The 26,246-nt window shown below is 41.8% G+C and overlaps 1 protein-coding gene across 2 annotated transcripts in view; it reads right to left on the bottom strand.

Moving 5' to 3' along the window:
* Positions 1-25,249, bottom strand: part of GPR149 (G protein-coupled receptor 149) — a 66,053-nt gene extending 40,804 nt beyond the window's left edge. For both annotated transcript variants that reach the window (XM_025184869.2, XM_006123484.4), the window contains exons 1-3: positions 19,171-25,249; positions 17,924-18,116; positions 12,930-13,411 (exon numbers count right to left, since the gene is read on the bottom strand). In XM_025184869.2, the coding sequence (XP_025040654.2) occupies positions 12,930-13,411; positions 17,924-18,116; positions 19,171-20,136 (1,641 nt within the window). In that variant the 5' untranslated portion in view covers positions 20,137-25,249. The remainder of the gene's footprint in view (positions 1-12,929; positions 13,412-17,923; positions 18,117-19,170) is intronic.
* Between the last annotated feature and the right edge of the window lie 997 nt (positions 25,250-26,246).

Genomic DNA, 26,246 nt, shown 5'->3' on the forward strand with positions numbered 1-26,246 from the left:
CTGCTATCGGTACCACTGGTGCATGGTGCTGGTCCTGCTGAGGCCGCGGGTGCGGGAGCATGTCCCGGGCGGGGTGGTGTGCCCTGCATGAGTAGCTGGTGCGTCTGTAGAGAAAGAAGAGAAGTGGTCAGTTCTCCCTGGGGACACAGTGGATGATGCCCAGCCCTACTCCCGCGAGATGGGGGGGGACCGTGCCCTGCACCGTCAGAGCCGATGTGCTTGCACAGAGGCCATGGTCAGCATGTCCAACTCTGCCCGGGAGTGGGAGCTGCCCCGAGACCGCACCCCTTCCCCTGTGCTGTGTATAGTGCGGCTGGGATGGGAAGTGGGGGGAGGGGGGCAGATGTCCCCTGCCCTTGTGTAGAGGGGGTGTGTGAAGGGAGGGCATCCTGCTGTGTCCTGCCCCGGTCGGGAGAGTGTCGGGTCTCTTCACACACGTGTGGCTATTAGGCCATGACCCCTGTGCGGCACGCAGCTGTGGCCATGTGCCTAAGGGTGGCATGGCACGTGCCCACATGTGCACAGGTGGTTGCGTGATCCGTGGGAGGCATGGCCCATGCACATGGTCCCTGGTCTCCCTCCCTGCCTCCCCCCCAGGTAGGGGACAGTGCTGGCACTTACCTGGTATGGCCTCCCTGGACGACCCTGACGACTCCGGTTCCCGGCCAGCTGGTGGTGGCCCCTCTGCTGTACCCGAGTCAGGGCCCTCAGCTTCCAGCTTGCTGCCCCCTGGGCTGGTGCGGACTGCCCTGCCCCCCAGGATTTGGTCAAGGGCAGGTGGCAGCCCCTGCTGCGGTGGTACCCCTGGTGGCCCTGGCATACACCTGCCTGAGCTCCTTAACTTTCAGGCACACCAGCTCCTGGGTGCGCCTGTCCCCCTTGCAGGCCATGGTGGCCGCTAAGCGACCATAGATGGCGGCATTCCTCTGAATGGTGTGGAGATCATGGACTTTAGGGCCTCCCCCCACACCTCAATGAGATCCATGATCTCCACACCAGTCCAGGCGGGTGTGCGCCGTCTATGGCCCCTGGCTGGCCCCTGGGTGCTGGGGACTGGGCGAGGGACGGCTGGCTGCCACTGGCTGCCATTGGGCGGCCACTGGGTGAGGGGCTGCAGCTGCTGGCAGGCCTGGCTCTCTCACGTGCCCAGTGGCCAGACTCTACCTCTTTAAGGGCCCCAGGTCTGGGGGAGAGGAGAGGAGTTTTCCCTCATTTGGCCCAGAGAGGCCACCAGGGGAAACTAGGAAAGGCTGGAGGCCCCCTATTTCGAATTAAGTGTCTACACAGCACTTAATTCGAATTAGCTATTTCAAATTTGGCGTTACTCCTTGTAGAATGAGGTTTACCAAGTTCAAAATAAGCCCTCCGCTATTTTGAATTAAATTCAAAACAGCGGTTTGCATGTGTAGACGCTATTTAAGTTAATTTGAAATAACGGTTGTTATTTTGAATTAACTTTGTAGTGTAGACATACCCTCAGACTTGCTTACTTCCACACAGCAAGTAGGGGCTCAAGCCAGCAATTTCACATGAAAACTAGGACTATTTGACTTCACTAAGGCTATTTGTGTCATAACTTCTGTTGGACCTCCAGGATCTGCTACCCTCAGGACATAACTGGTCCCAAACAAGGGAACTTGTTGGACCAGGGAAGGTCAATGCCTCTCTGCTGCTGACTCCCAGCTTCTGGTCTCCTGGTTGCATTTCTAGCTGCTGGGCTCTGCTTCCCCTCCCCCGCAGTCCCCTGTTCCCAGCTCCAGTCACTGGCCTTACTCTTATCTACAGGACACCACTTCTGGTCACTGGCTACCAACCGTCCCTGGATGTGCTCTGCTCCTGGCCACTGGGCTTCAGTTCTGGCTGCTGGGCTCCTCTCCCAGCTGTCAGCCCAAGCCTTCCGACACTACTCCTGGCTGCCAAGCCCTGGACCCAGCTGTAAGCCTCCAGCCCTGGCCACGCTCCATCTTCTGGCCCCCAGGTGCTGGACAATCCCAGCCAATGACCACTGGCATCTGGCCCTGGGGCTCTGCTCCCAGCTGCCAGTCTCTCTCTCTGGCTTGGCAACATCCCTGGTCCTGCTGGACTCGCTTACCCTATGAGTGCTCCAACATTGGAGCATCCACAGGATCCCCAAAGATGCCAGATAACAGATGTTGCTGGACTAGAGAGTCCTGTACTAGAGATGTTCAACCTGTACTTGTAACAAATATCATAGGGTAGGGCCTAAAGAGATAGTAGCCTGCACCTGCAGTAAAGAGAGTTGTTGAAGCTCAACCCATAGTTGTAGTGGCATAGAAAACATGCAAAGTATGCAGCAAACATAAGTGTGACAACAAGTAATAGGAGTTACAGCAATATTAAGCTGTTGCAATGGATTGGTAAAATGGACCCATCAAATTAATACCAGAGGTAATTTCACTGAAGAGAAGATGAGCTACAACAGAGAGGAGTTTGGTCTTACATGTGGACTAGTTTCTGACAAAAATACTATATATGAGACCCCAAACTGGTACAGCAGTGTGTGGGTCAACTCTCAAAGGTAGAGTGAAACAACTATCTGTGAAGGGATTTGAACACTCATCTCTAGTCTACTCTATGTTAATTTTGATGGGAGCCCATATAAAATATACTGAAGTACATGATCAGCATGGAGATCCAAACAAAAGAGGTTACAATAGAGTTTTGAACCTTTATTATAGGAAAACATTGTTTTTTTAAATGAAGGAGAAGGATATTCTGTAGATAAAGTCCCTAGTTTCTGGGAATGAAAACAGAACACTTTTACCCTGCTCCTTTGCAGTAACCATTTCATAGAATCATAGAATAATAGGACTGGAAGGGGCCTCGAGAGGTCATCGAGTCCAGCCCCCCGCCCTCAAGGCAGGATCAAGCTCCGTCTACACCATCCCTGACAGATGTCTATCTAACCTGTTCTTAAATATCTCTAGAGAGGGAGATTCCACCACCTCCCTTGGCAATTTATTCCAATATTTGACCACCCTGACAGTTAGGAATTTTTTCCTAATGTCCAGTCTAAACCTCCCCTGCTGCACTTTAAGCCCATTACTCCTTGTCCTGTCCTCAGAAACCAAGAGGAACAAATTTTCGCCTTCCTCCTTGTGACACCCTTTTAGATATTTGAAAACCGCTATCATGTCCCCCCTTAATCTTCTTTTTTCCAAACTAAACAAGCCCAGTTCATGAAGCCTGGCTTCATAGGTCATGTTCTCTAAACCTTTAATCATTCTTGTCGCTCTTCTCTGTACCCTTTCCAATTTCTCCACATCTTTCTTGAAATGTGGCGCCCAGAACTGGACACAGTACTCCAGCTGAGGCCTAACTAGTGCAGAGTAGAGCAGCAGAATGACTTCACGAGTTTTGCTTACAACACACCTGTTGATACAACCTAGAATCATATTTGCTTTTTTGGCAACAGCATCACACTGTTGACTCATATTCAACTTGTGGTCCACTATGACCCCTAGATCCCTTTCCGCCATGCTCCTTCCTAGACAGTCGCTTCCCATCTTGTATGTATGGAACTGATTGTTCCTTCCTAAGTGGAGCACTGTGCATTTCTCTTTATTAAACCTCATCCTGTTTACCTCTGACCATTTCTCTAACTTGCTAAGGTCATTTTGAATTATGTCCCTATCCTCCAAAGAAGTCACAACCCCACCCAGTTTGGTATCATCTGCAAACTTAATAAGCGTACTCTCTATCCCAATATCTACATCATTGATGAAGATATTGAACAGTACGGGTCCCAAAACAGACCCTTGCAGAATTCCACTTGTTATCCCTTTCCAGCAGGATTTAGAACCGTTAACAACAACTCTCTGACTACGGTTATCCAGCCAATTATGCACCCACCTTATCGTGGCCCTATCTAAGTTATATTTGCCTAGTTTATCAATCAGAATATCATGCGAGACCGTATCAAATGCCTTACTAAAGTCTAGGTATATGATATCCACCGCTTCTCCCTTATCCACAAGGCTCGTTATCTTATCAAAGAAAGCTATCAGATTAGTTTGGCATGACTTGTTCTTCACAAACCCATGCTGGCTATTCCCTATCACTTTATTACCTTCCAAGTGTTTGCATATGATTTCCTTAATTACCTGCTCCATTATCTTCCCTGGGACAGACGTTAAACTGACCGGTCTGTAGTTTCCTGGGTTGTTCTTATTCCCCTTTTTATAGATGGGCACAATATTTGCCCTTTTCCAGTCTTCTGGAATCTCCCCTGTCTGCCATGATTTTTCAAAGATCATAGCTAAAGGCTCAGATACCTCCTCTATCAGCTCCTTGAGTATCCTGGGATGCATTTCATCAGTACCTGGTGACTTGCTGACATCTAACTTTCCTAAGTGATTTTTAACTTGTTCTTTGTGTATCCTATCTTCTAAACTTACCCTCTCTCTGCTTGTATTCACTACGTTAGGCACACCTCCAGACTTCTCGGTGAAGACCGAAACAAAGTAGTCATTGAGCATCTCCGCCATTTCCAAGTTTCCTGTTACTGCTTCTCCCTCCTCACTAAGCAGTGGGCCTACCCTGTCCTTGGTCTTCCTCTTGCTTTTAATGTATTTATAAAAGGTCTTCTTGTTTCCCTTTATGCCTGTAGCTAGTTTGATCTCATTTTGTGCCTTTGCCTTTCTAATCTTGCCCCTGCATTCCCGTGTTGCTTGCCTATATTCCTCCTTTGTTAGTTGTCCTAGTTTCCATTTTTTATATGACTCCTTTTTTATTTTGAGTTCGTGCAAGATCTCCTTGTTAAGCCAAGCTGGTCTTTTGCCATATTTTCTCTCTTTCCTACACAGCGGAATTGTTTGCTTTTGGGCCCTTAACAACGTCCCTTTGAAATACTTCCAACTCTCCTCAGTTGTTTTTCCCTTCAGTCTTGCTTCCCATGGGACCTTACCTACAAGTTCTCTGAGCTTATCAAAATCTGCCTTCCTGAAATCCATTACCTCAATTGTGCTGGTCTCCCTTCTACCTTTCCTTAAGATCACGAACTCTATTATTTCATGATCACTGTCCCCCATACTGTCTTCCACTTTCAAGTTCTCAACTAGTTCCTCCCTATTTGTTAAAACCAAATCCAGAACAGCTTCTCCTCTGGTAGCTTTTTCAACCTTCTGAAACAGAAAGTTGTCTCCAATGCAGTCCAGAAACTTATTGGATAGCCCGTGCCTCGCTGTGTTAGTTTCCCAACATATGTCTGGATAGTTGAAGTCCCCCATCACCACCAAATCTTGGGCTTTGGATAGTTTTGTTAATTGTTTAAAAAAGGCCTCAACCACCTCTTCCACCTGGCTAGGTGGCCTGTAGTAGACTCCTAGCATGATATCACCCTCGTTTTTTACCCCTTTTAGCTTAACCCAGAGACTCTCTACACAGCTATCTCCTACGTTCATCTCCACTTCAGTCCTCTTTATTTCTGTGTTGTTAAAGAGCAGTTACGTAACCACTAGACCTGGTTCGCAGCAACTAGTTGGGTGAAGAAGGAAGGTAGTAAATTAGTTAATGGCTTCCTTAAAAAGTAAACTAGGAAAAGGAGGTTAGCTGGGTGAGAGAAGTGCATTCTTGATTTCTATGCTGCATTAAAATAGTGCTTTTTAATGGCTCCTGAGAGTTGCCATTTATCAACATGGACTTAAAGCTATTTTGTTCTAAGTAACATGAGCATGTGGCTGAGCATACGCCCGCTTTCCTCTCTTTCCTATGTAGCCTTTCTTTCATATTTTATCCAGACCTTGAAACTAGCACTGCAGCATTGACCTGGCAGTAAGGAAAACAATGACAGAACTGACAGTATTCTTGTCTGATAATGGCACTTATGCTGGGAGCACATGCTCTAGATAAATGGTGAAAATATGTTGCCTTCCACTCTCAGACAAGAAGCAACATGGCAGACCATGCTCCGTGCTAACATGAAAGCATGTTGACTAGTTGCAGTGGACTTCCTGCACATAAGATAGCCAGTATAAAGCTAAACGTGTGTTGATCTATGCTGATCAAAGTTTACTGTACTTACATTTCCAGATTATTAAAACATTCTATAAAATAAACAAACATCATTACATTTTTCTGGTTCTTTGTTCACTCTAATTTTAAATTTGCAACTTTCCTTCTATAAGAGGAAAATAAAGCCAACCAGATCTGTTGATTTTCTGTCAATACCTGATCTCCAGAATGCTCCAAAATCCCATTACGCAGACATCACTGATACCAACAGAGTCAGATTAACCATTCAACGAATAAGCTATATAGCCTTAGGTCCTCCTACTGTTTAGGCCCTACTGGGCAGACATGGGTCATACCTATGCCATGAGTGCAGGGAATCAGATTAGTGACCTCTTGTGGCCCCTTCCAGTCCTACAATTCTAAACTATGATTCTAATTGTGGAAGAGTTTAGTGACAGAATGACCTAATGTGATGAAATGTAGCCGTGTCAGTCTGGTGTAGCTGAAACAAAATACAGGACTATGTAGCACTTTAAAGACTAACAAGATGGTTTATTAGGTGATGAGCTTTCGTGGGCCAGACCCACTTCCTCAGATCAAATAGTGGAAGAAAATAGTCACAACCATATATACCAAAGGATACAATTAAAATAGTCCTGTATTTTGTTTCAGCTAATGTGATGAGTCACTGAAGATTTATTACACAGTCTGGGTATCATCCAGCTAATAATATTTAGGTTCAATGTGAAAATAGTAATTCATTGTGGTCAGACAGTGCAACACTGGGAGTCAGTTTTTAGAGCAAGAAAACCTGAAATACAATGCTACCCAAAGTAATTTTCCCACTATTACTCTAGTACTTCAGTGGATATTGCACCTGAGTTGTTCTCTTTTACATAATGAAAGCTAGTTCAGTCAGAGTGAGATATGGTGGGGGAAACACCTGCCGCAAGGCTTGGCTTTGCACTATAGGACAGGAGGAGAGCTAAAGGTAGAAGCACAAGGTTGAAAGGTGAGCAGGATGGGGAATGTCACAATGTTTATCTTCACAGATGAACACTCCACTAAGTAGGAGGAAGGAGGCCTGAGAGAAGGAAAGCATAGCATCCATCATTCATGACTTTGCCACAGCTAAAGCTAGGGAAAAATTGTTTGAATGTAGTGAGAGCAAAATAATTGTTAATTTTATGATTAGATAGATAGAGATAGAGAAAGAGAGATGGCTTCATAATTTTTTGCAATATGTAATTCATACTTAGGCCCTTCCCTCCCATTAGCTTTAGGCCCTTCATCACCTTAATCTGGCCCTGATTACCAGGAACTAATTGGTACGACAAAGCTAGTCAGGAGATGCTCAGATAAGTTGTTTCCTTTCCCTTTGCCAAATAACATTTAGCAATTTTGAAAATTTTACAATGATTGGTTTTCAGAACCTTTGGAAAATGATACTTAAAAATAAAACATTTAAAACTAGGTAACCCCTACCCAAATGCTTATGGGTCTGGTCCATTGCTCCAGCTGGTATAACCCATAGACTATTGGATATTTAGTTTTTGGAAAGTTAGCCCAAAACTAGTTTTTGAGCTGAGTATCCCATGTCCTTTGCTATTTGGGAATTCAACACATACAAATATATGTTCATTTAGTTGGTTGCAACAATATTTAAGATTCACTTTTAACCACAAGTCCCTTGTACTAAGTTATTAAAATCCTTCTTTACAGATCTGAGAGCTGATCCCACCCAACTGAAATCAATGGAGTTATGTTCAGATTTACACTAGTTGATGACCTGGCACAATATTGTTTAGCACTTATACTGCACTTTTCTTTTTCAAAGACTTTGCAAACATTAATCAATCTACGGGTATGTCTACACTTGCAGCCTAATTCAAAATAGGGCTGCAAATGTAGGCATTCAGAATTGCAAATCCAGCCTGGGATTTAAAAATCTCGCGCTTGATTTGCATCTTCCCGGCCAGGCGCCATTTTTGAAATTGACAAGCCCAGAATAACTGCAAGTGTAGACATACCCTACATGATTAATAACATGATCATGTACAATTCTACCAAGTCTGCCCAAGATCCCAGCAGTTTGATTCTGCTTTTAATCCTTGTGAGAATCTCTGTGTCTTGCCCATCTCCCTAGCGGGGCAAATGTCAGCATTGTGGAGATCTGCAAGTTAGAGCTGAATGTCAGAAACAAAGAGATCCTGTAATTAGTATCTTGAACTTTAGACCTTAGAAGCACGATAGCCTAACAACCACATACTGTGGTATAATTTGGAAAATGACAGAAAAAGCACAAATTGGGATTCTGGGCAATGGCCAGTGGTAAATCTGTCCAAGAAGTGACAAACAGTCTTCAGGGCAAAGGAAGCCAGTCAGATACAGTCACTGCTAACTGCTTCACAAAGAAATGCTAGCTTTAGCTATAAAGAAGTCATCAGACGAGCAATTGGAAAGGACAGCCAAAAACACAGCAGAGGAGTTCTTGTTGAAAGAGTGACTGGAGGCTACCGTAAGGGCAGTCAGAGTTAGTGATAAACCTACCACACAATCTGACTGTCAGCTAGATTATCCAGGATGTGTGAGGGTAAAGCAAAGGCCAATACATTAAAACTGCTGAACTCTCATTTACTTTTTGCACAGAGCTGTTCATCACTGCAGGCTGTGAGTGATCAGACACTTGCATTTCAACAAAAGGGAGTGTAAACCCGACATATTCAAATGGTCCATTTTATTCAAACCAAGATTCCTGTTCTTATTCCATTTGTAGTTTGTACAAACAAGTCTGATGTTTACATTTGGATATAAAATGACCCTGATTTACCAAATTCTAATGTCTCTACTCCTCCTTCCCCCCGCCTCCACATCCTGTCACCACTGACAATGCCAAAATCCCCATTGACTTCAGTGGTACAGGATCAGATCTTGAGTTTTTAATTAACTTTAATCTGGGAGACTGCCATTGGCTTCTGTGAAATTTTATGAACAGGTAGGAGTCATCCAACTCCAAATGTGTTCCCCCATTAATATAACTTGAGCCCACTATGGCAGCTCTAGCAGGGTTTTTGGAGACTTCAGGATTCAAACAAACAATGACACATCCTCCCAGTTGTAGGTCTTATGCAAGGTTGTAATGAAAGCCTTTGATTCAGACCTTTAGGCCATGTCTTCACTCTGGGGAAGATCAACAGTAGCACGATTGATCTTCCAGAGTTCAGTTTAGTGGGTATAGTAAAGACCTGCTAAATCAAACTCGGAGAGTGACCTTGTTTGTGGCCAGTACTGCTGCTCCTACAAGGAATAAGGGAAGCCAACAGGAACATTTGTGCCCATTGGCCTCCTTCTGTGGAGATGCTGAGGAAACTCAAATCTAGATACGTTGACTCCAACTTTGTAATTAACTTAGCTGGAGTTGCATATCTTGATTCAACCTTTCCCTTGAGTGTAGACATGGTCTTAGATTAAAGGCCAGAAGGGACTATCATGATCATCTTGCACCTCACAAGCAGGGAACTTTACCCACATACTCTTGTAATATGCCCACAAGTTCTGGCTGAGTTAATGAAGTCCTCAAATCTTGGTTTAAAAACTTCCATGCTATAGAGAATCCACCATTTCCTCTAGTTCAAGCCAGTAAGAGAGCTTGTGCTCCACACTGCAGAGGAAGGTGAAAACCTCCAGTGTCTCTGCCAAACTAACCTGAGGGAGAATTTCTTCTTGATCCCAAATATGGTGCTCAGTTAGATCCTGCCCTTTGGAAAACTCAGATCATATCCCCCATTCTGCAGGGAATGGGACACAAATGGGAGCAGGAGTCCCAAACAGTTCAAGATCAGTGTCTCAACTACCATACTGTTGAGCACTGGCGCCTATAGGCAGTCTCATAGGAAAGGCATATTCTTCTTTGGGAGCTATGACCACACCCAAGACCTAATCCTGTCTTTTTTAAAGGCCTGCTTTCTTATTCAGTCCTAGCTGTCATCTCCTCCTTCCACATGTAGACAGTTTAGATATTCCCTCTGTGGTGTGGCAGGGACTTTTTTTCTCTTCCCAGGAAGTTTATTAACCTTTCCCCCCACTTTATGGCAGTGGGATAATTAAATCCTATCACCTCCCATGGAAATGTGTTCCAGGAACTTCCACTAGTTCTTATCCCTGAGAAAGGCAACTGATTGTTATATTTGTGTGACCTCTGGAGGGCAATGGTCCTGTAATAATTCTCATAGCCCAGTAATGTCACCGATACTGTACAAAGCTTTTTAAATTTTAACCATCTATCTTCAGCATTCTAATCTTCCATTGTATGTATAATAGTTTGAGTGTTAATTTAAGGAGAGAGATTCTTGTTTTTCTTCAGTGTTACAATCCAGTAGAAAAGCCAGTAGGAGACTACCTTTATTAAATGGTGTTTTTCCTATGGCCAAGGAACTAATTATGCACTCCTTAGTGTCAAATGCAATCAGAATAAAGGTCAGAAATTTTGTTATTTACACAACCAAGGGATCTGATCTCTGAGGTTTCAATCAAATAAAATAACGGATCAAATTAATCAATCATTCAGTAATGAAGAAAGCTCTGTATTTTTTTTTGCACTACCTTCCTTTACATATGCTCTTTCTTGACCATCTCATCTCTAGATCACATCCTCCAGAATCTAACCGAAGGAGCTAGGTGACATCTTAAAGAGAGTAGGCAAAACTGATATTTAAAAGGTATCTTGGGACCAATTTACAGTAATGATTATCAGCCAGAAAACAAGGTAGGCAATGATCCCCTCCAAGAAACTCTGGGGGCGGGGTCACTTGAAAATGGGTGCATAAAATATCATTGTTGGCATTATTTAGGGCAGGCCAAAATCACTGTGCAGATTACACTCTGAGCAAGAGAAGATGTATCTATAGGTAGATCATGGTGTTGTGCAACAACACCACATGCACTACGCTTTATGCCTCCTTAAATCTATCCAGGGATGTTTTCCACAGCTCAACATGTGAAGAGTCTCTGGACTGTATACTGGACAGTTGGGGGGAGACAGGATTGAGTCACAACAATTGCTCACTATTGTTTGCATTGTAGATACAGCTGTGAGTTGTAAGTAGCCCAAGAATGTGCAGTGGCATCGGAAATGAAGTTCCCAGAGCAAAACGTCACCATGTTATAGAGATCTGTATTCATTTTATGTAACAGTTTTTGGTGTTATCAGTATGGCAGAGAGTACACAAATGGGAGATGGGCATGTGGAAGAGGGAGCATGTAGGCCTCAGTTATGCAAATTGATCCATGTGGACAGATCCCAGCCACCATGCAGAAAGTAGAATGACTTCAGTGGGACTCTCTGCAGGCATGAGTCATCAGCTTGCAGGATCAGGACCAGTCCAGTTTTACATCCTATGCTCCTCTTACTCTACTCTCAGCCATAATTAACTGCATTAAAGTCAATGAAATTAAACCAATGTAAACTGAATGTGAGAGCAAAATCAGGCCCTATATCTATAGGGCAATAGGAGACCAGTTTATGAAAATGTAAACAGATAATTAAACTAAAAATGACACAAAGAGTTTATCTTGAACCACAGTGCTCTAGATACTAACCAGTTCCTGATGACTGCTTGTTGTTGGTAACTGTCCAAATTATAAAGCACACAAAGAGATAATCCTACTAAGACTTGCAATCTTCCAGGTCAGAAAGAACAGTAATCTTAATACCCATATTGAAATCCACAACCAACTGCACTTCACTCAGTTGTATGAATAAATAAATGCCTGGCATGTTGCTCAAAGGATATATCATATTTCATTTGGGTTTTCTGATAAAATACACATCATGAGCTAGATTCCAATCTGACAGTCTGCTCTAAGTAAGAGCAACTAGTGTCAGAGTCAATTAGATCCTGCTGCTCTCTTGCTGCATAAAGGAAGTAATATGTGCCAGCCCCTTTCCCAGTACAACTTACATCCCTCTCTGTGCCAGCACAGCTGCCCTCTCTGGTGTGTTGAGGGAGGGGGATTCAAGGCTCCACCCACTCCCTGCCCACCAGAGTGGGAGGAGACTGATGGCAGCTGCTTTTCCTCTGTGCTTCTATTCTCAATATGGATAGCAAGGTCAGAAGAAGAAGTAGGCTCCTTATGTCCTTTACTCACCAGTGCAAGCATATAGCATGGGCCATAATCTTGCCTTATATGTTTAATGCAGCCATTCTTACACACAGAAGAGTCTCATAGGGAAAGCTACACATGCAAAAGCTTAAACCATTAAAAAAAGCTTCTGTATGTTGTTTAATTGTGAATTAAATGTATGAACACTTATTTTAGAGATTTGAAATATGTTTAGTTTTGCTTCCCTTTATAGAGAGTTAACACATCAGAGGTGAATTAGCTGAGATTTGAACTTGTGGGTCAGTTTTTAGAGGCCTTCACTGAACAGCTAAAATTAGCCACACCAATTTCTGCACAGACATTCTTCACTCCTGTATTTCTGTATATTCATATTTCATGCTTACACATTTTTCCCATCCAAAATTTAGGCACAAAAAGATGTTGACACATTTAAAAACTGGTTTTGAAAAGGTGATCCTTTGTTTAATAGAAGTATTTGTCTCTGTGAAAGATTAAAATAATTTAAAACCTTTCACCCTGAACTGTTCATTATAGTGTATCACCTCAACACATGCTGTAATTTACATAAGGGAAATCCAGGATTACTGGTGTATATGGAACACGATTCTCAGAGAAAAGTTAGAAAATAGATGGGAGGTGAGAAGAAGCTGCCAAAATATGTCTTTAAAATGTTTAGAATTAGAACCCATTTCGTATTATTATTACAAATGATTGAGCGGAAGGGAATTTTTCAACAAAATTATAAATGTATTTTAAGCTTTTTAAACAAGACACTATTTTTAAAAACTCTTCAAAAGAAGAAAAATGTAATAAAGAATAAAACCGTACTTTACCTGACGAGGGGTCCTTTCAGATTTGCTCCTGCACCATTCCCAATCTGAGAGTTCCGGTTTGCGGCTCTCCTCATGAGACAGTCTTCTTTCCTGTGCTTCAAAAAATGTGGATTTGTCAAAGTTTCTGACCTCCTCTCTTTTAAAGGGCCCCATTTTGTCAGAAAGAAGATACTCCATGCTTTTGTCCTTGCCAACTTCTTGTTCTGTCTCCATGCTTTTGCCCTTGTTGAAATCTTTAAACATGGAGCTATCCTCTATGGGTATGGTGCTGAACTCAATTTTGGCTGATTTAAGGATTTTGCTGCTATCTTTCTGAGATTCTTTTGTGTTGTCACAGTCATAGTTCATCAGGTTGTGATATGATATAGAGTTATCATCATCATCATCATCATCATGGAGGTGGTTTTGGTTTTCATGGGATATTTTGTAGATTCCATAACCTTGTTGAAATGACAGATTGAATTCAAACCCCCTCCTTTTTGCTAAACAGAAAGGGAAAAGCTTCTGTGATTAAAATATAAAAAATTCGCATACAAGAAGGACAAGTAGAAAATGTAAAATGCCTAATTTTGCCTGTAAATTTAAAACTAAAGTACAAGTTGGTTACTTTTAACAATAAAATTTTTGCTACCCATAATGTATGAATTATTATGGAAAATTAAACACTAACCCTAGCATTATATACTCAGGTAATTAGCTTATTCATTATAGGCACTTGGATAATTAGCTTATTCATTCCTTTGTCAAAGCATGGTAGAATTTCTATGTTCTGAAGGTGGCTGTGTCAGAAAATGGGAATAGTTTTGCCCATCATTTTGAAATAACAGAATTTACAAAGCCTTATCAAAGTCATACTAGAAGTAAATACCCATATTATGGCTCATTTTGCAATATATCTCAGTTTCAGCTAATGAAAAATTCTCCAAAATCAAAAAAGATAACATAGCATGCTTTCAGAAAAATATACTTTAAATAAAAGAAAAGTGGGATTGGAAAGGATCTCAATAGGTCATTGAGTCGAGTCCCCTGCACTGAGGTAGAGCTAAGCAATATCTAGACAATGCCTGAAGGTGTTTGTCAAACCTGTTCTTAAAAACCTGCAGTAATTCCACAACCTCCCTAAGTTCTTCTGAGAATCAATCAGAACTGTTCTTCAGTGCCAACAGGCAAATAAGAAAAATAGATTTTGACATTAGAAAACAATCATGTATGTGAATTAATTCTATAATCATCTTACCTTCATAAAGCGATTTATATATATATATATATATATATATATATATATATATAGTCTGTATATAGAATTACATGCTAATATCAGCACTCTGGCTATTTATTTTAGCTGATATAGTAGTTTAGGAAATAAGGTAAGAGTGCTGTACCTTCACATATCCTCCTAATTACTTCTCTCCTCTACCATAAATCCCCTCCATTTCTTCCCCCTGATGTTCCCCTTTTCATACTACTTGATACAGTAATTAAAGGTGTGTCTGTTATCAAATCATGAAAGCATCTTCCTATAAAATCTACATAAGAATATTTTAAGAAACAAAATACAGAGAACCATTTATAAAGAAGTACCTTAATCAGCCTATAGATTCTATTTTTAACAGACATTAACTGTGAAATCACAAACTCAATTACTCTGTTAAAAACCTTGAATAGCCTTTAGCATGAACACCCTAAAACAAAACATTTTCTATTTATTTAACTATATAATTGTTTCTTTATTATCATCATAAGCTAAGCTCTGTTGATATTATATTAGATTCAGAGCAAAGCTGTATCTAGAATGAATCTTTTCTTGGTGAATTGCACTCACTCTGCTTGTAAAAGGAGTTAAAAGTTGGTTTGGATTTGAAGGAAGCCTCCAAATCAGAAAGAATTTCAGCCAAAAAGTTCACTCAAAAGGTGCTTTTATGTTGATCATGGAACTTGTTCTCTTCTCATTTACTCTGATGAGAATCAGGAGTGAACCCGTCAATGGGTGTGTATAGGGAACAACAGTATAATTCTAAACAAATTGATGTCAATGAGTGTCTTTCTACTGACTTTAATTTTCTATGGATCAGGCCCTACATGTGCAAGTAGTTATCTCTGCTGAAGGGCTACTACAGAAAACTATTGTAATTATTGTATGTGAATGTAATTGCATCACTATGAATCCTAAATTAAAGATAATGGAAGTGACCATTTTTTCTATTAATGTTATTTTCCATGATAATACTGACAAAGACTTAAATTCCACTCCCTTCTTTGTGTTAGTTTCCCTTAATATAACACATTTAGTATAGATTTATAGAGATTTAACAGGTACAGATAAATTAATTTCTTTTAGCACATTTTTATTCCTTAATTTTCTATAATTATTATTTTTGCAAGATGTTTAATCAGTTTTAAGCTGTCCCATGAAATCAGGCACATATGCATATACACACATGTATGTGCATGATTATATCAAGTGTACTATAATCAGAGACCCTTGAGTGGATATTACTAGATATTTTAAGCATCATTACATATTTTAATAACCAGCACTTCTCTTAGAAAAACAGTGGGAAATTATATTTTCATTTTAGCCTTATTAATTCAAAACTTCTTTCTACTATTCAGATAAGTGTGGGGGAAATCAAAGATACTACACAAGGAACTAAAAGCTACAAAATTACATATAAACATCAGGAAATTCTAATGGAAGGACTTTAGCCACAAACCTGAAGAGTGATTCCTAGTATTAAAAGAACTCAGAGATATATTCATAGACATATCAGCAGTTTCCCTATCTTGTACTTACATATTTGAAGACCACCACAAGAACAATGAAGTTTTATTAAAAATATCAATTTTCTCTCTTCATATTTAATTCTTTATAATTAGGGATCCTAGAAATCTGTTTGCCCCAGAATTTGCATTTTCACAAAGAATTTTTAGTTTTTACATTATGAGGGGAAAAAAAACCATGCTCAGCAGAACACTTTATTCAAGCCTCCATTATCCAGCTCTCAGTATTAATCAAATCAGGACTGACAACCCCAGGTGACTCTGGCTGATGGCCCCACGCAAGGTTGACAGCCTAAGGCTGATGTTCTTTGCTCATTCAGTGAATTTTCTGAATTATAGACTGATCTGCCCCTGGTCAGAGTGGATAAATGGAGTTCCATTGCATTTTATGGCTTGGGAAACTAAAGTTCAATGTTTCACCTTGATCATAAAAATCCTTACATTTCTGTGGTTATTCATCACAGAAAACTAGGATTCCTATTTATAAGATGATATTTATTTAAAAACTTTTAAGTGTGTTTACAGCTGTGATTCCATAACAGCTCTGAACCAATCACTAGGGTACAGGTATGTCATCATACACAGACTTTTGTTAATCAGAAGTTGATTTGAACTCATTTCTATACTGTGTTCTTATTTGTTAACATACTATAATCTTCAATACTTCCAAGTTACCTTTGCACTAGCAACTGGTATAAGGGTCAGGAAATACAATTTTTTCTTTCAGTGGCTGTGGAGATATTGCAGTACATATTTTAAATATATGGGGTCAAACAATGAGATGTCTTGTCCCACTGCTTGAGGCATCAAATGGCCAACACAATTAGAGAAATCTGCCGATAGTGTATACATGTCCTACCATTTAATTACTGCAGACTGGAAGAGCCATGGAACACTATCTCTGCATAACTTCTGGGGCTCTGGACAGGGAGGGGAATATGATGGAGTATGTCTACAGACTAGGATTCCTATTCCGAACTACCTAGTTCAAGCCCCGTGTAGCCGCGCTGCACGGGGTTCGAACCAGCGGCGTTTTAAAAATGGCGGCTCCCCGCTTATGCAAATGAAGCCCGGGAAATTCAAATCCCGGGCTTCATTTGCAAGTGCGGTATGCCTACATTACCCCGGTAGTTCGAACTAGCAGGGTAGTGTAGACATACCCATGATGTAGACAGAGGGGGAGTGGGAATGTTCTCCGTACTTCTGCACTCTCATGCGTGCTCGCTGATGGAAGCTGCCTGCCAAGCACAGCTGCATCTTTAGTGGAGTAAGGTATGTGAGCAGCAGAGATGGGAAGATGGACAGACTGGAAAGAAGGGACAGCCAAAGAAGGCTCATTGAGAGCAGTGCCAGAGCCTCTGTTGCATGTGGTAAATGCTGAGCTGGATCCTTTCAGTGAGCTCTCCATGGAGGCCCAGCAGGGTTAAACACTGGCAGGGGTGGGGGGAAGATCTGGAAGATTATTCTTGGGAATTGAAAACCTTCAATCTCACATGTGGAAAAAGGGAAGTGTCTGAAATATGTGAACAAACATGGGGGAAATGGGAGGTTTAACAAGCACCCTTAACTCCAAATGAAGTCAATGGGAGTTCAGGGCACTTGGCTCCCCATAGAATCACAGCCTTTGTTGTCCTGTCAACACCCACAGCCTCTGAGTGGCTGGTTGATGGATATGTGGGTAGTAGGACCTGAATGGCCTTTTCTTTCATTGACAAAATTCCTGTAATTCAGGGACATGAAGTCACTCAGAATTCAGATGTATTTTTGCCTTGCTTTAAAATATACTTAGCACAGTCAATGTACTTTATTAATGCATGCCATATTTTGGCAGGTGTATTTTTAGGGAGGGAATGTTGTCCAGAGACTAATGAAGGTGTCAGAGTTTGAACTCCTAGTTTCTTTTAAAAGGGTTGACAATGACTCACTGTGTGGCCTTGGGCAGTCAATTACTGTCTGTGTGCCTCAATTTCCCTGGCGGTAAACTGGACTAATAATGCTCTCTACCCATTTCACAGGGATGTTGCAAGGCTTTTTTAAATTAATGATTATGAAAATCTTTCAGATCCTCACATGAAATGTGCTACGGGAGTGGAGTATTGTGACTGTTACAGACAACTATCTATGCAATCTACTATAAAATTTATTCTAACAGTCTGTTGCTATATGGAACATCACTTGAGACAATATCCCATCCTTCAACCTTCTGCACTTACTTTTCCTTTCTTCTGAAGAAATGGTATATGCATTTCTTCTGCAGTTAATGATACAACCACAAGGCAGGTGGATCCAGCGTTCTGATAAAACAAACACAGGGGTGACCGTGGTAGCTAGTAAAGTCAGCAGAAAACTGAAAGTCTCAAAGGAAAGGCTTTGAAAACCAACTATGTGCTGGACAGCCATCTGTATCTGAAAGGCAGAAATTAAATCACTTCAGTCACACACTGTATTTCCAGGAATAACAAAAACATCCCGTTGTTAATGTGACAGAAATAGAGGTCACAGATTTTCATTCATTTCCTGCTTAGCTTTGTGGCTTTGACAGATGCTAGAAGACAAATGTGCTCATACAGTCCCTCTCCCTGTCTGTCCCTGTATTTTTCAGAATACCTTATGCTGCAAAGGAAATGATAAATATTGATATATGAAATCTGCCAAAGAAGCAGCTCCGATTCCAAGCAATTCTTAGGGATGACTGAGCCAATCCGGTGAGGTGCTGAGTATGCTCCTCTCTCAAAGTCAATGGGGTTTGAGAGCACTCAGTACCAACCAAGATTGGGCTTCACACACATTATAAATTCTTATTCTTTATGGAAAGAAGCTGAGAGGCTGAGTCCAAACACATCCATAGGTCAAAGACGATACTGAACAATTCCCAACATGTCAATATGCCTAGCTCACTTGTTATCCTTTGTTATATTTATCCTTTCCATATATTGCAACAAAATGTAATAATGCTTCAATAATTACAAAGACATAAATATTCATCATCACATCTTAGACAAGCTTCAGTTTCTTATTCAGCAATGACTGGCAAAGGGCGTGACTCAGAACCATGAGGCTAGAGGGGAAAAAAACTGCCTTAGTAAACTCACAGATATCAGAGAATCAGCCTCATGCTTCCCAGATTGCTTGAAACACAAAACCTTGAACCTGATTTACTCATACCATTAGTCTAGCTCTATGCTGGGTTCATTGGAGTAACACTGATATAAAACTGGAATAACAATGATGAATCTGGCTTTTCATTTTTACAGTGCACTGATTTTGTATCAATCCTGATGAAAGCTAGATAAATATATACACACACAGAGCTCTGTTTGAAATGACTTCTATGGGTCTGGTTTACACTGTTCATAATTGCTGGATGACTAGCATGCATCTCTGTTTCAATTAATGCCACACAAACCCACTCTGTATGTAAATAAATCATTAAAAGATACAAAGAATTCTGACTTTTTACCATCATCGGGAGCCAGAGAATGACTTTTGTCAGTGCAAGAATCAGTGAGAATCGTTTCTGAGCAAACTCCACAGTGCAGCTCCTGCTCTGTGCACTGTTTGTGCAATGGGGGTCCAGCCCACAGCTCTCAGCTGGGCTTTGCCTGAATACTATCTCCGAGCTGGGACAGGCACTTCGGAAATGCTTCAGGGTTTTATCCACAGGGTCCTCGAGAGAAAGGGATGGGGTGGTGCTACAGACTGGGGGCGTCCCAGGGGTGAAATAGCCTCGGGTGATTTCCTGGTAATCGACATAAAGATGCTGTTGCTCATCTGAGCACAGCAGCTGGTAAGTCAAAGGGACAGAAAGCACGGTGAGAAGGCAGAAGCACAGTGAGTAGACAATGAATAAAAACAGGACATAGGAACTGGTCCAGTCAGTGAGGCAACCCCAGGAGGTGGGGACATAGGTGCCCCAACCACAGAGAGGCAAAATGCACACCAGCAAGCTGACAATCCAGATCGTGAGAATGGCCCATATCATGCTCACTGGCCGCTTGGAGATCCACTGAGTCCACATCACAGTTTTATTGATCGCGTAGAAGTTGTAAGAAACTATAAGAGTACCTTTCAGATTGCTAGAAATGCCCTGAAATAGATAAAGCAGGGCTGATGTGGTGCATAGAGGCTGGGGGAGCGTCTCATTTGACCACTGCATGAACATAAAGATAGTCACTGGCACTACACTTATCAAATCATCCACAGACAAAGAAGTCACAATCATTGAAAGTGTGGTTTTGTTTTGAATTTTCAGTAAGGAAACCAGTGAATAAATGCTGCCCAGCAGAGTAATGAGTGTAATTATAAACGTCAAGCAAAAAAGAAAGATATTCAAAGTTCTTTGTCCTTTGGGTATATCCATAATGCCATGATTTTCAGTAGAGAGACTGGTCCCATTCAGGGGGAAAAGACTAGGTGTTACTGACATGGTTGTTAGGGATTTTATTTTGCCTTCTCACCGGCTCTGCAAGTTTTCATCAGATGAATCATAACCGCTCCACATAGCAAGTTTCCTCTTTGTTGTCCTTTTTGACACTTGATCGGGATACATTCAGCTGTGTGTCTCCTCTACCTCCAGGATAATTCATATGCACAAAGCAGGCTCCATCAAGGGAAACATTAACACAAGTACCAAAGAGCAGACGATGATGACAAAAAAGCAATTCCTCCTTAAAACACTTTGGAGTTTGAGCTGGTTCTTTATAATCCTTCCCAGTGCAAGAGGATGATTAAGTTAATAACATATCGCTATTGACAGATAGCAGACAATATGCTTTACTCGAGAGTTCAGTTGAAATGAAGGCAGGTATACTCAAGACCTACTGGTTCAGGAAGAAACATAGTAAAGAATGAGAAGCTCTTGGATTCAGCCTTCACTGTACAGAGCTGCAGGAGGGAGGAGTCAGATCCAAGCAGGATAGCAGAATGGGGGGAAATTAGTATCTTTCCAGGCAGAGCTGCCTCTTCGCTAGATGAGAAACAGAAAACAGAATCCTTTCTAAGCCCCACCTCCAATGCTGACACTAAAATCCAATGCAAATACTCAGACCTGATGTCAGCCATAAATGTCATCCCTGAAAGCCCAGGGCTGTTCCACAGCTGTGCATCACAAGCTGGAGAGCTGCTTTTATTCTTACTATATTTTCAACATTGTGAGCATGGAAAAGAGAAAAGCTGCAAAAACCTTTTATAAAGGTTGAAATGGAAATGTGAGTCCTCTTTTCCTTTTTTTATTCTCACTCCAGCTGTATATATGTATGTGTAACTATACACACACACACACACACACACACACACACACACACACACACACACACACACACACTCTGACAACACTAACAAAAGGTTGTTACAGACATGTAGCAATCAGCAGCACAAACTGGCAAGTTGCGCGTTAGCTTTGTTATGGATCAACATCAGTTTGGGGGGGGGGTCCATTAACTTTTAGTCCATAGAAAAAGATTCAGATCCAAAGAGCATCCAGTACTGAATGAACACTGTCTTTTGACTATATGCAGGCAAGTCAGCACATTGTGTACCTTTTGATAGGTATTTTACATTTAGTAACTATAAGATGCTGATCACACTGATAAATTGACGGTTTTGGCAAGAGGCTGGCATTATGCTGGCAGGCAGGTAGAAAGCAACTTTTTTTGCAGAATTCTGCCTCTCCGCTCTTACCAGCAACCGTGCTGCTATTTAAGTGCTGGCTTTGGGTGTATCCATAGCACGGCAGAAAGTCTTTGTTTAATCCTATGATTGTTTAAGGCTGCTATACATTAGCACTAAAATGTGACTGAACCACCCCACGGTCATTTCACTTGTGATTTATGCCAGTGAGGGCTTGATCTTGGCCTCTCTTCCTCAGGCTTTGTATTGCTCCAGCAGTGCAAAGCAAATGAAAAGATGGATTACTTGGCCATTTGATGAACTGCTCATGGTAGGAGGGCAGGGCCAGAAGGAAGGAGTATTGCTGCTGTCCAGTGAGCTGATACTGAACAACCCCTTGAGGATTATAACAACATAGAACAAACTTGAGGCTGCTCTAAAGCCTTGTCTGCACTAGTAGTGTAACATTGGTTATGTGGGCTATCCACCGCAGTGAAGAGCAGAACACTACACTGCTAAAAATATGTCAGGCACATTTTGGGCATGTAGCGCTTTCTCCATCTATACTGCTTTTAATACCCATGCCAGGAGGTGAATGCAGAGAATATACTTGTTATACCACCATAAGGAGTGTAGACATATTCTAAGTTGCTCCTTCGATCTGAGCTGGAACCCCGAGGTTCAGAAAGCTGCAAAAAGTGGCTAATAAACACCACAGTCCACACCCCCAAGCTGTCAGCTCAACTCTAGATGTGCTCCTATACACCTTGCCTTTCTCATAGTAGAGGATTGCAACTTTTCTGACCTACCTGGTCAGAACAATGGCCCTCACCCCCTGTGTTGCCCCCTAATGGCCGTTGGGAGGTATAACATGTCTTCCCTCCCTCTTTTGCCCTTAGTGACGGTTGGTTATAGAGGATAGGTGCCCCTGTTTTCTGCCCTGAGTTGTGCCTCTTAGCCTTTCGATCTGCCTTTCCTGCCTTTTGACCCTCTTCTCCCTTTCCTCCTTCTCTCCCTGTTGTCCTCGTGCCCGTTGTACTTGGACTGCTTTCGTTCCCCTTCTCTCCCCCCCATTGTGGGTTACCTCCCGCTTCCTCAGTCTACCTGTAGTGTTGTTTTGTGGTATAGAAGTATCTACGCTCTGTGCTGGCTATTAACTGGGGTGGCCACTTTTTGCTCTTCTTCCCTCACCCCCACCATTTCACTCTCCATCTGCCTACTGCATGTTAGGTAATCTAGCCTTCTCTTGTTTACTCTCGGCCTCCTCTCCTGTGCTTCAAAAGTTACGTGTGTCTTCCCCCCCCTTCCTTTCTATGCCTCCTCTGTTGTGTTCTTCCTCTCTCTCTTTCTCTGCTCTCCTTTGTCCCCGTTGTGCAATACGGCCGCCCTTTCCTAGCTCCACTGTTAGTCGACTGTTGCGGCTGGGCTGCTCCAATGTACATCTATGGCTCCTTTCCTTAAAAGTTGATTTACAAATGACAATGCTTCTATCTGGAATCTACTTTAAGCCAATCACAGTTCCCTAAATCTTGAGATTAACAGGCCAACCCTGTTTGTGATTACTGTCAGGAGACAGGAAAGAGGCATCACAGTATGTACTGTCATTTTTATTTCAGCTGACCTACTCTCAATGTACTTCATTCTTTTTTAACCTACACAGAGGGTAGATAGGTCAATTTACTTATCAATTCTGTGCTACGGCATTCCCTTCTCTGACAAAGTCTTTGCATAGACCATGAATTTCTATCCTTGAAAGAGACTACAGCTGGATTTTCTGTAGGAAGCCTCTCAATACTAAAAGTGGAAATTGTAATAGGATTCATTGTCAGTATTTCCAGGACATTAAGACGGTTGCACAAACAGTTGATAATTAAAAAAACCCCACAAAACAAAACAAACAAAATGTGTTAAAACACAGCAGTTACAATGCAGCCTAATTAGAAATGTATTTTCCTTTAAAATGATGAAGGTGACACAGGTACTAGACTCTGTGGCTATGCCTACACTACAAGGTTTTTGCGCAAAAATGGCCTTTTTTGCATAAAAACCGTCAGTGTCCACACCTAAAGTGCATTTTTGTGCAAAAGCCAACCAACCAACCAACCAAAGAAAACATACAAACAAACAAACAAAACCAGTACATCGAAAGGACAGAGGACTTTTGCCAGCAGAGTTATTCCTCTTTCGACAAAGAATAACTCCTTTTCACGCTACAGCTCTTGCACAAAAAGGCAGGTGTAGATGTTCCGCAGGGGTTTCTTGCACAAAAAAAGCCTATTCAAAAAAGCACAGCTACTCTGATGGCCATTCTATTAATGTCAATCTGAGCTTTCTTGAGCAGGAGTGTCCATGCTGTGTGGACGCTCTCTTGTGCAAAAGCACATCACTTTTGCAATGTGCTTTTGAGGTGTGGACGTGCTTTTGCACAAGAAGATTTTGTGGAAGATCTCTTCTGCAAAAAGCTTCTTGTGCAAAAACCCTACAGTGTAAGCAAAGCCTGTGCGTGTGTGTTTGTGTCTACACGTACCTTACTAAAAATACAGGGACTTCTGAAAATGGAGATCTTCTGCTTTAATATAGGCTCTTGAGACATTACACTGACAATTAAATACAACATTCTGTATGACACTGTACATAACCAGTTTTTCAGCATTCCCAATAGTGGGCACATATTAACCTTCAAGTAAGAAAGAAAACAAATTGACAATGACTGTAGCTGTTAAGCTCACTTGCTGTCTTTGGTTTAATGATATAGCAGGCCCGTATGCAGGTGGGGTGTAAAGGGTGCAAAAGCACCACCCCGTAGTCCCCTAAGTAAACATGCTCCAGCCAGCCAGGGGAAGGCAGGAGTGGCACACTGCCCATGCCTCCCTCCTGCATATTCTGGCTGGCCAGGGTAAGGCTGGGGCTGATTTCCCTGCTTACTTGGGGGACTATGGAGGCTGCATTTCATGCCCTTGCAGTCCACATTTATAAAAAAAAACACACCTCACATAGAAATTCCTGCATATGGGCCTGTATATGACTTCTGATCTCCAGTCTGGGATTCCTCCTTTATGGTGTGGTCCCTCTCTCAGTCACTTCGACCTCTTTAAAATTACAGGCAACTGCACTGAGATTCAGTCTGGGTTACCCCATGGCAACTCTAGATTCTCCATGCAGGGCAGGGCTGCTAGTTTTTACCCCTAACATCACTCACTACTGAGTGGAGATATGTGTGTACATGGAGGAAAGCTTGCCCTCAATGAAGCTTCTACATCAGCTTCAAACAATTACTGAGCATGGTTAACAACTTCCAGCACTCCCTTAAAATGCTGCAATAGAAACTATTTCTATGCAGCCATTCAAGGGTCTTTACTGCCATATTGTCTGAGAGCACGTAGAAACAATAGCTGTAATTAAAACAGCCAGGGTTTTTGGCTAATCACAATAAAATAATAAGAAATAGGAGCTATGCTTTCATTCTCTGCACATGCCCCTGCTGGCTGGGCAAATTTCAACTGCACTGTTCTTCTTTTCACATTTCTGCTAAGAGACCTCCATGTTCTTAAGAAGCCTTCTTGATAGAACTTCCCTTTTTCTCTTGGAAAATTGTTCTTTGCTACTTCTTGCATCATGCTTCCACGATGTCCATTTACAGTAGATTTGAAGGCTTTTCCAGGGGCTTGCTCAGCTATCAATGTCAATTTCACCTACCAAACAATGTATTATGTGTATTTCTTTGCTGAAAGCAAAGTCACATGGTTTTGTTTGTTCATATAGGGCCTTCACACTCTCTCCAGACATTGGACCCTATGGTAAATGCACTCCTATTCATGAATTATATTCCTGTTTGGAATGAAATGCTCATCACACATTTTAGAACCAAGTGAAGGTATTTTTTAATCCTCTTCCTCAGCAAAGGCAAACAATGTATAAGTAAATTCAGCCTCACTCACCGCTCAAGAAATTAAAAGATCTGATATGCACCTTGCCACACTTATTTCAGCTTTATTGCAATTTGAAATACAGTGAACCACTTCCTCCAGTCAGGATCATTCCATGGCTTTCTGAAACAGAACAGCATTTTCTTTTCCACTTATTTATGCTAATTCAACATGAGTCTGACACCCTGTAAAAGAACAATGGTAAAGACTCTCAGAAAGAGTCATGTTTTCTGCTAACACTGAAGAAGGAGCTTTGGAATCCATCTGAGGACAAACTCTGAATTGGAGACACCCAAAAGAAAAAGCTGGACTGACAGTCACACTATGTGTTGGAACCACCAGTCCTCACTCACCTCTGAAGGGACTGCTAACATTCTGTGACATAGTATGACATAGAGAAACCCTAGATGAAGGTCTCCCGGGGCTGCAAAAATCTACTAGCAAGAAGGTGGCAAATTCACCTGCTACTAAGCTATCATTTAGTGTGTTGTGGATTCAGACTGAGCTGAAACAGCAATGCTGTTTCTGTAGGTTTCTTAAGACATTTACTATTTATTTAATTGAATTTATTTAATTTACGGCCTGCATTACTTAACCTCCCTAATTGCAAGTTCTTTATCCCTTTCCTTATAAATGTGCCACATTGTGAGATATTACTTGGTAGTTTATAAATTCCAATTTGCCTTATTAAGATTACTTATGTTGCAGCTGCCCTGTGGTTTGGGGAGATGTCGACTCTTGGAAGAAGCACTAGATGCTGGTTTAGAATGAACAGAGATCATTTGCATCAAGGCCACAGCTTTACACCTTGCAGCATAGTGACTGAGGTGTGAGGGTAGGTAACTTTGCTTTCCAGCAATGGATGCTCACGATTGTAATAAAATCAGTGCTGCAACAGGAATCAAGTCCTCTATGCTCATTGGTAACAGATACTGCAGGATTGTGCAGACCTATAAAGTATCAGATATGTGCAGAATCCATGACTAAACAATGCAGAATACCA

This window comes from Pelodiscus sinensis, chromosome 10 (assembly GCF_049634645.1).
Source record: "Pelodiscus sinensis isolate JC-2024 chromosome 10, ASM4963464v1, whole genome shotgun sequence".
Lineage (NCBI taxonomy): Eukaryota > Metazoa > Chordata > Testudines > Trionychidae > Pelodiscus > Pelodiscus sinensis.